Source organism: Rhinopithecus roxellana, chromosome 13 (assembly GCF_007565055.1).
Source record: "Rhinopithecus roxellana isolate Shanxi Qingling chromosome 13, ASM756505v1, whole genome shotgun sequence".
NCBI classification, from domain to species: domain Eukaryota; kingdom Metazoa; phylum Chordata; class Mammalia; order Primates; family Cercopithecidae; genus Rhinopithecus; species Rhinopithecus roxellana.
This window is the reverse complement of record NC_044561.1, coordinates 130,960,452-130,975,595: the sequence shown is the minus strand read 5'-3', so window position 1 is coordinate 130,975,595 and position 15,144 is coordinate 130,960,452. Positions and strand designations below refer to the sequence as shown.

The 15,144-nt window shown below is 48.4% G+C and overlaps 1 protein-coding gene across 7 annotated transcripts in view; it reads right to left on the bottom strand.

Moving 5' to 3' along the window:
- MCM3AP (minichromosome maintenance complex component 3 associated protein) overlaps window positions 1-15,144 on the bottom strand; it is a 54,036-nt gene that overhangs the window by 32,328 nt on the left and 6,564 nt on the right. For all 7 annotated transcript variants that reach the window (XR_004052810.1, XM_030915516.1, XM_030915521.1 and 4 more), the window contains 7 exons: window positions 13,229-13,419; window positions 10,937-11,076; window positions 8,831-9,028; window positions 7,989-8,257; window positions 5,266-5,428; window positions 1,188-1,348; window positions 168-409 (listed from right to left, as the gene is read on the bottom strand). Coding sequence is in view for 6 of the 7 variants with exons in the window: in XM_030915516.1 (XP_030771376.1) it covers window positions 168-409; window positions 1,188-1,348; window positions 5,266-5,428; window positions 7,989-8,257; window positions 8,831-9,028; window positions 10,937-11,076; window positions 13,229-13,419 (1,364 nt within the window). In the remaining variant the exon portion in view is untranslated. The remainder of the gene's footprint in view (window positions 1-167; window positions 410-1,187; window positions 1,349-5,265; window positions 5,429-7,988; window positions 8,258-8,830; window positions 9,029-10,936; window positions 11,077-13,228; window positions 13,420-15,144) is intronic.

Sequence of the window (15,144 nt, the reverse complement as noted above, 5' to 3'; positions counted from 1 at the left end):
ACCATCTGAGCATGGGGAAGAGCCACACCCCTGGGCCCCAAGACAAAACAGGTGCTCAGGCTCCTGGGAGGCGTCCCGGCAGGAAAATGCAGATGTCCAGGCTCCTGGGAGGCGTCCTGGTGGGAAAATGCAGCTAGTCCCCTCACTACAACTGCAGCTTCACTCACCCAGTGTGTCCGAGCCGGGTCTTTGGGTGCCGACGGGCAGCTCTGCGGCCAGACTCTCCCCGATGTACTTGTTCTGGGAGTTGAAGCTGCACACAGGGGTGTGACAAGGAACGGGGGGCAATGGCCCTCCGTTCACAATTTCACCAACCGACACCGTCAGCTTCCTGGTAATAAACACCGACTTCCTGGTCTTGGATAATCCCTCTGGTTCCAGGAATGCGGCCCGGTTCAGCTCCACACAGCTACCCAGACCACAAGAAGACCCCAGAGGGGCGTCACCAAGGGAGAAGGCAGCTTCACCCTCAGTGCCCCACTGAGTGCTGTAAGCCCCTCAGGCGTCACCACAGCCATGGATAAATAACAGAAAGCAGAGGCCTGGGTCCCACTGCCGCACCCTGGAGCCTCTGTAGGTCCCTGGAACCACTGAGCAAAGCGTGTTAACAGATGCACGCTGACTCACTCCTGCCTCCTTGCTGGCTCACCCAAAACCACCTTGTTTTGTGAGGCAGAACTGGAAGGAGGAAACAGGCAGGGGGCAGGTGAGGAGTTACAGGAGGCAGGGTGGGGACCCAGGCACTGGGTGTGGAGTGTAAGCTGCCGGTTTCTGAGACAGCATCTGTGAGTCTCACCACTCTGACTGCTAAGTACCAGAGAAGACTCCAGCCTGGCCTGTGGGTGCCTCCATCCCCACCGTCACACGCTGTCCGTCACTGGCTGGCAAAGGCAGTCAAGGGAAAGAATAAGGAAGGCCCTAACTTCTATCTTTAGGTTCGTTGGCAACTCATGAAAAGGACTGATTCTGGAGTCACAAAGAACTTGGTCTGAGCCCTCAATGTGCAGACAGCCAGGGTGTGACCTTGGGAACACCCCCAGCCATTCTGAGTCTCACGTGTTCACCTGCATGGCAGGGGGAATGCACCTTCTTCAAGTCAGGCAAGCAGCCAGTCCCTCACAGTCCTTTATCAGAATTAACAAGAAAAAAGGAGACAGGGGCCCCGCAGTTCCATTCTCAGCCCTTACCCGTCGGAAACGGTGAGGCCGTGGCAGGTGAGGAAGTCGGTCGCCTCTTCGCAGTCTCTGAACAGCAGCATGCGCACCACGCCATCCAGAGGAAAGACGGTGGCTCGCTGTGTGCTCACCGTGTACGCGAAATTGAGCGCCCGGAGAGCATCCTTGCGGATCTGAAAGGAGGAGCCAGATCACTGCAGTCTCAGAGGAAGGCCCAGTCAGACACTTGCAGTCAGCCCATGACCACAGACATGGCCAGCATGGGGGGCATGGGCTCCTCCTGGGCTGAGTCCACCAGAAGGCGCTTTGGCAACATGAAACCCCAGCTTAGAGATCGTAGGCGTTCTGCTCGGGGCAATGCTCAGGAATGCGTGCCAAGCAAACACTCTCATAGAGAAGGATGGCTTGTGAAAGTTTTATTTATAAGAGAAATCATGAAACAAACTGCACCAACAAGGCCAGGTGAAGTCAGCTGTGCAGCATCCGCATGAGAAAATGCCAGGAAGGTGCTATAGAGGACCCCAGAGACCATGGAATGCCAGCAGGAAACCAACCCCGTGGAATGACATATAATAGCTGGAGACAACTGTTCATGGCATTCTAACAAGAGCCTTAAAAAAAAAGAAGACAGAGGCCAGGTGCAGTGGCTCACACTTGTAATCCCAGCACTTTGGGAGGCCAAGGTGGCAGGATCACTTGAGCCCAGGAGTTCAAGACCAGCCTGGGCAACATAGCTACATCCTATTCTCTACAAAAAAAAAAAAAAAAAAAAAAAAATGGTTTAATTAGTGGGGCTTGGTGGCATGCACCCGTGGTTCCAGCGACATCGGAGGCTGAAGTGGGAGACCTGCTTGAGCCCAAGAGGCTGAGGCTGCAGTGAGCCATGATCACACCACTGCACTCCAGCCTAGGTGACAGACTGAGAACCAGTCTCTTAAATTAAAAGACAATGGGGCTGGGTGCGGTGGCTCATGCCTATAATCCCAGCACTTTGGGAGGCCAAGGTAGGCGGGTCACTTGAAGCCAGGAGTTTGAGACCAGCCTGGCCAACATGGTGAAACCCCGTCTCTCCTAAAAATACAAAAATTAGCTGGATATGATGGTAGGCACCTGTGATACTAGCTACTAGGGAGGCTGAGGCAGGAGAATCGCTTCAACCCGGGAGGTGGAGGTTGCAGTGAGCCGAGATCACACCACTGCACTCCAGCCTGGGTGACAGAATGAGACTCCATCTCAAAAAATTAAATAAATAAAAATAAAAGTAAAAATAGACAAAGGAAAAACATGAAAATGCTAACAAAAATTATGCTTGAGTGCTGGGACTTTGGTGCCTAAGCTGTTAGTCCTTTTCCGATGTTCTTTAATTCAACCAACGTTGATCGAGCGTTTGCTCTGTGCCTGGCACCGTTTTTAACGCTGAGAGTTCAACAGTGAACAAAAACAAAATCCCTGTCCCCACATAGCTGACATGCCAGGGGAGAGACCAATGCAACAGAAAACGAACTCATCAAACACACAGAATGGTGATTCAGTGCGGCAGATGGGCAGGGAGAACAGGGAGCACTGGTGGGGGCCCTGCTGAGGGCGGCAGCCAAGCCTCACCTGGCCTCAGAGAGGTGGAGACAGCGCCGTGCGGCTATGAGAGTGCAGAACAGCAGTGGGAGCAGCAAGCACAAAGCCCCTGAGCAGGAGTGCACAGGGTTGCGGGGACAGGAGGCTGCCTCTGTGCGCCACTGCTGGTGAACAGTTTTTCTAAAGAAAAATACCTGAATATCTCTTTTGTTTAAAGTTATTAAAAATGGCCAGGCAAGGTGCTTCACGCCTGCAATCCCAGCACTTTGGGAGGCCAAGACAGGTGGATCACCTGAGGCTAGGAGTTCGAGATCAGCCTGGCCAACATGGCAAAATCCCGTCTCTACTAAGTTAGCTGGGCATGGTGGTGGGCTCCTGTAATTCCAGCTACTCAGGAGGGAGCTCAGGCAGGAGAATCGCTTGAACCCAGGAGGTGGAGGTTGCAGTGAGTAGAGATCGTGCTACTGCACTCCAGCCTGGGCAACAGAGCGAGACTCCACCTCTAAATAAATAAAATTTAAAATGGTCAACATTCTACTAACACTCAATCATCATGTATACAATATTAACTATACTTTTTTTTATTTTTATTTATTTTTATTTTTTTTGAGAGAGAGGGTCTCTGTCACCCAAGCTGGAGAGTGCAGATCTTGGCTCACTGCAGCCTCAACTTCCCGGGCTCAAGTGATCCTCCCACCTCAGCCTCCCAAATAGCTGGGACTACAGGAGCATCCCACCACGCCTGCCTGGCTGATTTTTTTTTATTTTTAGTAAATAAAAAAAACCCAGGCTGTTCTTGAACTCCTGAGCTCAAACAGTTCTCCCACCTCAGTATCCCAAGGTGCCAGGATGACAGGTGTGAGCCAAAGCACCCAGTCAAAATTAACTACAAGTGGCAAGTTGTGGAAACCCTTTTCCTTTACTCCAGAGTATCAGTTCTGTTTGGAAACCTGCAGATCTGAAAACAAGGAGCAAACCTGCAAAAGACCCTCTGACCGTGACATGACTGTGGGTTTAGCCACTGTTTACAGGAGGCCCTGATGTGTGACCAAAGAGAGGACCTGGAGCCACAGACTGACCTAGGCAGGTCCTGAGATCTCCCAGGCAGTATCCTCCCCACGCAGTGATCACTACGGGCTTGTGGCAAGGATTCCAGGCAGCCTCGTTGACGCCGCTGCCGGAATGGGCAGCAGAGTGCATGCGAGGTAAGGTGGCACTCTGTACGGTGGGCCACGGTCCTGGTCACTTCGCACTGAACGCAATCATGTAGGGCCTAGAAAAGCAGGTGCCACAGGGGCTGCTCTGTCCTCATCCCCAAGTCCCATGGAACTGGAATAAAAGAACTGACTGGAAACCCCGAGACACAGAATTTACTCTGCGCAAACTTCAGGGGAGGGACTGGCCTTCCCATTGCTTCTGCAACCCTAGCACGCGGCAAAGCAGACACTGAGGCACCCACTAAAGGAACTTAGCGCCATCAGCCTCACTCCAGAAACTTCAATTTAAAACACAAAGCATTTCAAAGTCAGGGACTGTGTGCGTATGAACCATTTCAAAGTCAGGGACTGTGTGCATATGATATAAGATTTTTGCTTTTCAGTTGGTTTTCACGGATGATGACAGTGCTGAATTCTTTTTTTTTTTTTTTTTTTTTTTTGAGACAGAGTCTTGCTCTGTCGCCCGGGCTGGAGTGCAGTGGCCAGATCTCAGCTCACTGCAAGCTCCGCCTCCCGGGTTTAGCCATTCTCCTGCCTCAGCCTCCCGAGTAGCTGGGACTACAGGCGCCCGCCACCTCGCCCGGCTAGCTTTTTGTATTTTTCAGTAGAGGCGGGGTTTCACCCTGTTAGCCAGGATGGTCTCAAACTCCTGACCTCGTGATCCGCCCATCTCGGCCTCCCAAAGTGCTGGGATTACAGGCTTGAGCCACCGCGCCCGGCCTCTTTTTTTTTTTTTTTTGAGACAGAGTCTCGCTCTGTCGCCCAGGCTAGAGTGCAGTGGCCGGATCTCAGCTCACTGCAAGCTCCGCCTCCCGGGTTTACGCCATTCTCCTGTCTCAGCCTCCCGAGTAGCTGGGACTACAGGAGCCCGCCACCTCGCCCGGCTAGTTTTCTGTAATTTTTTTTTAGTAGAGACGGGGTTTCACCGGGTTCGCCAGGATGGTCTCGATCTCCTGACGTCGTGATCCGCCCGCCTCGGCCTCCCAAAGTGCTGGGATTACAGGCTTGCGCCACCACGCCCGGCCTACAGTGCTGAATTCATACTATGTTTCACTACAGAGATTTTTCTCATTTGAACCATAGAACAGTATTTTCCATTGCACAGCCTTTCCGGATGGTGACCAATGGTGATAACCCCTATAAAACAGGGAAACACCAGTAACCCCTTCGTGGGGCTGCTGCCAGGGTGACACGGCATCAGCCTGAGACCTGCTTTGAAAAGCCTGGTATAGGAAAGCACTCGAATAGCACAAGAACAACCCGCTGTCTTCCAACTCTGCAAGCTCAGCTCATTTACTCACCTGATTGAAGTAACAGTGTAAAAGACAAGCATTCAGGTAAGAAGCTGACTGGACCAGTTTGAAAAATCTCACAAAATTATTACTGTTCAATGCAGCAAAAGCCTGAACAGCAAATTTCACCTCGGAGGAGTTTCTAACAGCAGGATGGAACTGTTGTACTTCTCTGTTAATTAAAGGAGAGAAAAGGGGTTGGAATGTTAATTTTAATAAGACAAAATTTTCATGAAGATAGACCTGATAAATAAAAATTTCACTGGCCAGATGCAGTGGCTCACGCCTGTAATCCCAAAATGTGGGGAGGCCAAGGTGGGAGGATCGTTTGAGCCCAGGAGGTTGAGGCTGTAGTGAGCTGTGATCGCATCACTGTACTCCAGCCTGGGTGACAGAGCAAGACCGTTACAAGTAATAACGATACTGGATTTCACCCATACTGAGAAGGAGGGTCTTACTGGTAAAATGTGCCGTTAAATTCAGTTTACTAACTTCAAAGCTACCATGCTTGGGCTGGTTTGACAAAGGTTTCTTTCAAAACAATAATGAATAAACAAATTCAAAAAGCAATTTAGGCATCAGTTATCAACAAGTTGAAGTAATGCCAATCGACGGTCAGCTGTGCTGGGTGGTCAAGTCTAAAAAACAGAAAACTTAACACTTTTTGTTTAGAAATGAACTGATTTTGACTGAATTATTCGTGATGAAGAAATGCTTGTCGTGTAGAAAAAGACAATATAGCAATCTTTCTTTTTTTTTTTTTTTTTTGAGACGGAGTCTCGCTCTGTCGCCCAGGCTGGAGTGCAGTGGCCGGATCTCAGCTCACTGCAAGCTCCGCCTCCCAGGTTTACCCCATTCTCCTGCCTCAGCCTCCCGAGTAGCTGGGACTACAGGCGCCCGCCACCTCGCCCGGCTAGTTTTTTGTATTTTTTTAGTAGAGATGGGGTTTCACCGTGTTAGCCAGGATGGTCTCGATCTCCTGACCTTGTGATCCGCCCGTCTCGGCCTCCCAAAGTGCTGGGATTACAGGCTTGAGCCACCGCGCCCGGCCGCAATCTTTCATAACCAGTATTTTTTTTTTTTTTTTTTTTGAGAGAGTCTTGCTCTATCGCCCAGGCTGGAGTGCAGTGGCACGATCACCGTTCACTGCAGCCTCAACCTCCTGGCCTCAAGCAATCCTCTCATCTAGGCCTCCCAACATGCCATGGGCCACCACACCTGATCTTTCTTTTTTTTTAAGAGATAGGGTTTTGCTTTGTCACCCAGACTGGAGTGCAGTGGCATGATCACAGCTTACTGTAGCCTTGACCTCCTGGGCTCAAGGGATCCTCCCACCTCAGCCTCCCCAGTAGCTGGAACTACATGCGCACATCACCACACCTGGCGTTTTTGTTTTTGTTTTTGTTTTTGTTTTGCAGAAGGGTCTCACCATGTTGCCCAGGCTATACAAGGCTTAATTTTAAAATTTAAAATCAGCCGGCACGGAGGCTCATACCTGTAATCCCAGCACTTTGGGAGGCTGAGGCAGGTGGATCACCTGAGGTCAGGAGTTCCAGACCAGCCTGGCCAACATGGCGAAACCCTGTCTCTACTAAAAATACAAAAAAACTGGCCAGGCGCGGTGGCTCAAGCCTGTAATCCCAACACTTTGGGAGGCCGAGGTGGGTGGATCACGAGGTCAGGAGATCGAGACCATCCTGGCTAATATGGCGAAACCCCCGTCTCTACCAAAACTACAAAAAGTTAGCCAGGTGTGGTGGCGGGCGCCTGTAGTCCCAGCTACTCCGGAGGCTGAGGCAGGAGAATGGTGTGAACCCGGAAGGCAGAGCTTGCAGTGAGCTGAGATCGCGCCACTGCACTCAAGCCTGGACAACAGAGCAAGACTCCATATCAAAAAAAAAATTAGGTGGGAGTGGTGGTATGTGCCTGTAATCCCAGCTACTCGTGAGACTGAGGCAAGAAAATCGCTTGAACCCGGGAGGCGGAGGTTGCAGCGAGCTGATATCACACTATTGTACTCCAGCCTGGGCAATAGAGCAAGACTCGGTCTCAAAAATAAAATAAAATAAAATAAAAATTTAAAATCAGTCACACATCTAGATATTCTGCCACACAGTTCTTGAGGAAAATACGAAACTAAAAAAAAGAGGTCCACCATTGATACGGGAATCTCAGAACTAAAGGGAACACTGTCCACCATCAAGCTCAGCTTAACACCACCACAAGCAGAGGGCCAGAGAGCTCGCCAGACTCCTAGTAAGTGTCTAATTATGGCTCAGACCAGGGTTTTATATTCATTCATTCTCACTACCCTATTCTTAGCATTTTTGTTTCACACAATTTTTTCCCTCTCTTATTACTTAGATCTTTGACAAAACTACCTGGAAACAGGGAACTGCTAACAACCTGGAACTCCCTCTCCTGGTTCACTCACCTGTCTCACGAGGAGGATTCCTTCCTCATTTCCTCACTGGTGAGGAGAAACTGTTCTCAGAAATGAACATGTGGGGCCTACATCAGATGTGCTGGTCCCAGGGCACACCCCCATCACGCTTCCCCCAGCTCAGCTCAGCCAAATGCACAGCCATACCGAGGTCCTCTACTATCACCCCAACATCTGCTAACAGAGAGAACGCAGCACTGCTGGCTACTGCCAATCCTGAAAGCGCTTCTCCTGTTTAAAGCCTGCCTTTTCAGCCACCTTAGGGCAACTTTTGGATGTGAAGATTCACCTTAGGATGTCTCCCTTGTTGAGACTGAGCAGAACATTGTAGCCCTGGAACTCCGCTTCGCTGGCACAGAAGACGCCCTTGTTTCTCAGGTCCTGGTACATCTCCTTCAGGCTCTGCAGGCACTTGGTCATGTTCTCATTATTGATCTTGGCATCAAAGGAGGACATGGGCTCCTCACACATGAAGTGGGCACAGTGGATGTGAAACCGGGTGCACTTCTCAATCAGGGACACCGTCAGGGGGTCGCAGAGGTGCTGCTGTGTGATATCCTGGCCACAGGCGAGGGGGAGGATCACACACACATTCCCATGCAAAGAGGCAACTGTGAGAAAGATCATGCTGCGACCTCAATTTCTCACATTTCAATTTGAAACAAAGCCCATGATACACATTTTAATAGGACTTTGTAGTGACTTAAATAAAAGTCCTTGGGGTTTTTTTTTTTTTTTTTTTGAGACAGAAGCCAGGCTGGAGGTGCAGTGGTGCTGTCTTGGCTAACCACAACCTCCGCCTCCTGGGTTCAAGCAATTCTCCTGGCTCAGCCTCTCGAGTAGCTGGGATTACAGGCGTGTGCCACCACGCCAAGCTAATTTTTACATTTTCAGTAGAGACGGGGTTTCACCATGTTGGCCAGGCTGGTCTCAAACGCCTGACCTCAGGTGATCCACCCACCTAAGCCTCCCAGAGTCCTGGGATTACAGGCCTGAGCCACCGCACCCGGCCCACAAAAGTACATTTTTGTTACAGATAAACTATATAACAGAGTAAAATAAAAATAACTATCAGTTTGACTTTGGAATTTGTATGCATTTTTTAGCGTCCAGGTTGGAGGCAGCCAATACCTTCCGTATGCCACGCGTGCGGTTCCACACAAAGTCGTACCAGTCCCGCAGGCTGCCCTCCTTCTGGTCCATGATCTGGGTCACCAGGTAGTCCATGGTCCTGCTGAGCACTGGCAAGGGCCGCAGCTCGTGGGGCAGGGGCTCCTCCTGATCCGCCGAGGACCGACTGTACTCTTTCACAGCTGCTGCATGGTCCACCTAGAGACATGATGCAGAGACAGGCTGCCCATGTGGCATACCTCGGGCCAGGCAGAGTTACGCCTGAAAATGAGGGGGAAAATCACATACACACCCACACAAGATCGATATTTGAGAATACATTTTTTCAACATAAAATTTCTGTTAAAAGGCGACAATCAAAATTCAAAGACAAATTGAGAAACGTGACTTTAGCAAATATGACAAGGAGTTAAGATACGAACGCGTCACGACAAACAGGAGGATGTAAGTGAAGGCACATCTGCCACGCTCCAAAGCAGAGAGATGGGACAGGGAAGGGCCTCCAGCATTTAAAAGGTCTCAGGTCTGCTCACACACCCGGTTAAGTCTACACAGACCAGAAGTGAAACAGAGACAGGCAGTGAGGACTGCTGAGGGCACAGCACCAGGGACCAGCTGCCCACCTGGGGCCAGGAGCTACATCTCCCACCTCAAAAGGAGGCCGAAGACATGGCCGAGGGAAGAGGCAGAGACGTACACAGGATGAGCGCCTGGGCATTGCCCTCTCCTGAGGCAGGGGCCCTACAGTGAGACGAGTTGCTGGGCTGGGGACCCCGAACCAGGCAAAGGGTGTATAAAGCCACCAGCCAGGAAGCGGAGGAGGAGCCCACAAGCAAAATTCACAGAGTCCAAAAGGATCTATATCGGTGCAGCTTTCTGGGGAACCAATTTGGGAAGATACATTGATCATGCTCAGCAAAGGTCATACCCTCTGATGCAGTAATTTAATTCTTAGGATCTGAAGAAAATCATCTAAATACCAGAGAAGCATTACATATAAGATGCCAAACAATATTATTAATAGAACTAAAAATTTAGAAACAGCCTATCTACTAATGGTAAAAATGCAGTTTTGACAGAGCTACTAATAAAATAATATGCTGTCATTTTCAAATGCTCATAGTTTACCCTAACAAAGGAAAATGTTCATAATTTTTTTTTTTTTGAGATGGAGTTTCGCTCTGTTGCCCAGGTTAGAGTGCAGTGGTGCGATCTCAGCTCACTGCCAGCTCCACCTCCCGGGTTCAGCCATTCTGCTGCCTCAGCCTCCCAAGTAGCTGGGACTACAGGCACCCGCCACCACACCCGGCTAATTTTGTGTATTTTTAGTAGAGACAGGGTTTCACCGTGTTAGCCAGGATGGTCTCGATCTCTTGACCGTGTGATCCACCCGCCTCGGCCTCCCAAAGTGCTGGGATTACAGGGGTGAGCCACCGCGCCCGGCCTCGTGACATAATTTTAGGAGGAAAAAAAATACACATAAAATTGTATCTAGAGCATAACTTTGAATGTGTAAAACATAAGCATAGAAACAGACAGGAATAAGATTGTAAAAAGTAAAAAGTTAGCTGGATGTAGTGGCTCACGCCTGTAATCCCAGCACTTTGAGAGGCAGACGTGGGCAGATCACTTGAGCTTAGAAGTTTGGGACCAGCCTGGGCAATACAGCAAGACCCCATCACTTCAATAAATATGACGATAACTAGGTGTGGTGGAGCATGCCTGCAATCCCAGCTACTCTGTAAGCTGAGTGAGATGATCACCTGAGCCTGGGAAGTTGAGGCTGTAGTGAGCCATGACTGGACCACTGTGCTCCAGCCTAGGTGACAGAGTGAGACCCTGTCTCAAAAAAAAAAAAAAAAAATTTTGAAAAACAACTTTATTTAAAATAACTTGCATCTATACCTTATCATGTTATCATGTATAGGTACCACTTACAGAGTGAACATCTCACAATGCAAAAACAGGTTAATATGATTGTTAATAGCCCAAATACCCAACACCCTCTAAAACAAACACCCAAATCAAGTAGGTACAGAAATGACAAAAGCAGCCCCATCCCCTGCACACCCTGCCCCCACTCCACAGGGAGATGCAGGGCTCTACCTGGTCAGTCCCTGGGACCACTTCGAATACACTCAGCTGGCTACGGGTCTCCCGCATGTACCTCTCCTTCTCAGGACACATATCCAGGCAGGTCCCAACAAAAGTCCTCGCTTTGTCCAGATCGGTTCTCTTCACCCGAGCTAAGTGACGTCAAGTAAAAGGTAAGAATGTACCACATGGTTAGCACAAACCTACAGACGTGTATTCTCATAATGATAAAAAGAAATTAAAACACACACACACACACACACACACGTTACAAAATAGAAAAAAAATATTTGTAAAACTATGAGCCTCAGAGAAAGAGGACTTATGTTCTATTCTGCCAAGCAGCAGGACATCAAAACTCCCGAAGACCCGAGTCCACCTCTTTCTAACAGTCACAGACCCTCACTGCAGATAAAAGCAGGCGAGTGTGCTCACTTTCAGCCGGAGTTTTCTAACTCCTGTAATGACCTCAATGACAAAAAATCATGGTGCAGGATGTTTACTAAAAGGATTGACTTGTAACAACTGCAAATATTCAAAATATATCACTATTCTAAAACTCTGTCTCGGTATTCACCATGACTTTAATATAGGAATCACATAATGGAAGTTAACTGGGTTCTTATCTGAATAACTTCTATGATTATACTTAGAATTAAATAGTTACAAATGTAGCTTGCAAGTAAATGGAAATGCAACAACTTCACAACTAAAAAATATATACTTGTTTTTATTTTGAAAAATTCTAATACCTGGGCTGGGCCTGGTGGCTCACGCCTGCAATCCCAGCACTTTGGGAGGCCAAGGCTGGCAGATCACCTGAGGTCAGGAGTTCGAGACCAGCCTGACCAACACAGAGAACCCCATCTCTACTAAGAATACAAAAATTAGCCGGGTGGGGTGGCGCATGCCTGTATTCCCAGCTACTCAGGAGGCTGAGGCAAGAGAATCACTTGAACCTGGGAGGCGGATATTGCAGTGAGCTGAGACTGCACCACTGCACTCCAGCATGGGTAACAGAGCAAGACTCCATTTCGAGGAAAAAAATAAAAAAAAGAAAAATTCTAATACCTAATAATTTCATTTGGAATATAAAAATCACCATTATCAATGATACGATGTATGATGGCAGTTTTTAATACTATGTATCACTATATTAAGGAAACATGGTGATTAATCGAATTATCCACAGCTTTTAAAAAAAGGAAACTCCTATAGCTGAATTTTTTTTTTTTTTTGAGATGGAGTCTCACTCTATCGCCCAGACTGGACGGCAGTGGTGCAATCTTGGCTCACTGTAAGCTCCGCCTCATGGGTTCAAGCAGTTCTCCTGCCTCAGCCTCCCGAGTAGCTGGGATTACAGGCATGTGCCACCATGCTTGGCTAATTTTCTATTTTTAGTAGAGACCGGGTTGCTCCATGTTGGTCCGGCTGGTCTCGAACTCCTGACCTCAGGTGATCCACCAGCCTCAACCTCCCAAAGTGCTGGGATTACAGGCGTGAGCCACCACATCCAGCTTTTTTTTTTTTTTTTGAGACAAAGTCTCATCCTGTCGCTCAGACTGGAGTGTAGTGGCACAATCTCGGCTCACTGTAACCTCCACCTCGCCAGTTCAAGTGATTCTCCTGTCTCACCCTCCCAAGTAGCTGGGACTACAGGTGTACACCACCGCACCCAGCTAATTTATTTATTTACTTATTTATTTTTTGTAAAGATGGGGGTTTTGCCATGTTGGCCAGGCTGGTCTTGAACTCCTGACCTCAGGTGGTCTACATGCCTCGGCCTCCCAAAGTGCTGGGATTACAGGCATGAGTCACCACACCCAGCCTGGCTGAAATTTAAGAGAATAAAATTGGCAAAGAGGAGCACCTGTGTTTTTTCCTTTTATTTTTGGTCCCTGCATATATTTTTAGTGTTAATAGAATACTTACTTTTTAGTAGGTAATACATTCACACAGTTCAACATTGTAACAGTGTAAGGATGCCCTGTCCGAGATGGAGCATCCCGCCGTAACCTTTGCCCTTCACAATCCTGCTCCCTCTACAGACAGAAGTCCATTCTTTTGCATCCTCCCACTGCTATTTTATACACACATTAGCAGACATATTTGCACATATATGTACACATACACACAACACTCACTCCAAGAAAACTGGCAGACCATGAAGATCAGACACAGCACATCAGAGGCCTGAGACTCAACAGCAATAGAGCCCAATGGAAAGGAGTTGCTCCTGCCCTGATGGCACCCAAGAATACGACCTCACCAGGCCCCTAGAACCTCTGCCACCACGTGCCGTACCTTGCCGCATGATCCTGTCTCTCTGGTCAAGCAGGCGGTACTTCTCCTTGGATGTCTCAGCCACAGTGCCTATCAGGGTACTGAGGGACAGCACACATGGCCCGAGGCCCTCAGAGCCATCGGAGGCTGAGTCAAAAGAGTCTCCTTCGAATTGGTGGGCCTTGAGAAGACTTGGCTTCTTCACTGGAGAGCTATAAAGTAAACACCACACTGAGGGCCCTCGTACCAGGAAGGCCTTCAGAGCATTTTCGTTTCTGAACACGTCCCCTCATCTTTCAAGATTTTATGGTCATCTAAAGCTGAGAAACTACAAGCACTTATTGAGTTTTGATAAAGATGGTAATGAACACAATAGCGTTATTCACATTATTCACTGACTTTAATATAATTTTCATACTTTTGAAAAACAAAATAGCCTGGGCAACATAGGGAGACCCCATCTCTACAAAAAATTTAAAAATCAGCCAGGCATGGTGGCATGTGCCTGTAGTCCCAGCTACTCGGGAGGCTGGGGTGAGAGGATTGCTTGAGCCTGGCAGGCGGAGGTTGCAGTGAGCTGAGATTGCACTGCTGCTCTCCAGTCTGGGTTACAGAGTGAGGCTCCAAACTTACCACCCCCTACCAAAAACAAGATAGGCGCATTTAAACAGCTAAAAGGAGTACTTACTGATTCCTATCTCAAAGAAACGAAACTCAGCACGAAAAATATCTTTAATATCATAAGGAAATACTATGCCTACATGTTTTAAAACTAGTTTATTTTGATAGGACATACTAAAAGGAATCAGGCATGCTCCCTCAGCTTCCCCATTTTCTAGCTTTCATCATTTTCTGAACTTGAATGTCAAAGATTATGTCAAACCAGCAACTAAACTGCTCATCACAAAATGGAAAGTGAGGAAAATACATTGGCCAAAAGATGAAAAGATGGATTCAGCCGGAGACCTGTCAAAGTAGGTCTGGTGTGAAAAGGAAAAGCCTTTGAGAACAGAGTTCCCCAGACAGACACGGTAGCCAGGGCAGTTCACATCACGTGCCGGCTAACACAACTAACACGGCCAACCGTGTCCGCTTCACTGTGATAAGCCGCACCTACAAAAAGTCATGCTGCCCTTCCTTTAAGTGACAGCTTTTTAGGAAAAAAAAAAAAAAGTCACGCTGGAAATTGGAAACTGCTGTAAGTGATTATCAGAAATGCATGGTTTGACCAGGCACGCACGTCTAGTCAGGAGTTCGAGACCAGCCTGGCCAACATGGTGAAACCCCATCTCTACTAAAAATACAAACATATTAGCTGGGCATGGTGGAGCAGGTCTGTAATCCCAGCTACTAGGGAGGCTGAGGCAGGAGAATTTCTTGAACCCAGGAGGCAGAGATTGCAGTGAGCCAAGATCACGCCACCAAACTCCAACCTGGGCAACAAAGTGAGACTATCTCAAAACAAAAGGAATGCATAGTTTATTACAGACAGTTAAATGCCTTGAGGAAAAAAGTTATTGCTTGTACATTTATATGTCAAGTGGAACTGCACTCAACTGCAGTGGGATTCAGGACAAGTTAGATGAGCAAGGAGATTTGCTACTACAATCCTGTGAGGCAGGCAGCGACCCGCCACAGGGCGCCAGCCTGCGTGTGTCCCACAGAGCAGGCACTCTGTGCAAGGACAGAAGTTCTGCTGTCCTAAGTGAGCAGCCTCCCCTGGATCTCCTGTAGCTGCAGCCGAAAGGCCCTACACCAGCTATAACAACTGTGTGATGAGATTCTCCCATAGAAAATGCCAAGTGGAAACAAGAAAAAAAGGCCAGCCCCAAAGGAAGGCTTTCTCAGCAACCTTGGCCCTAGGGTATGTGAGAACAAGACAGGACAGAATCACTGCTGTCCACCATCTCTACAGCTGACAGGTACCAGTGTCAGAA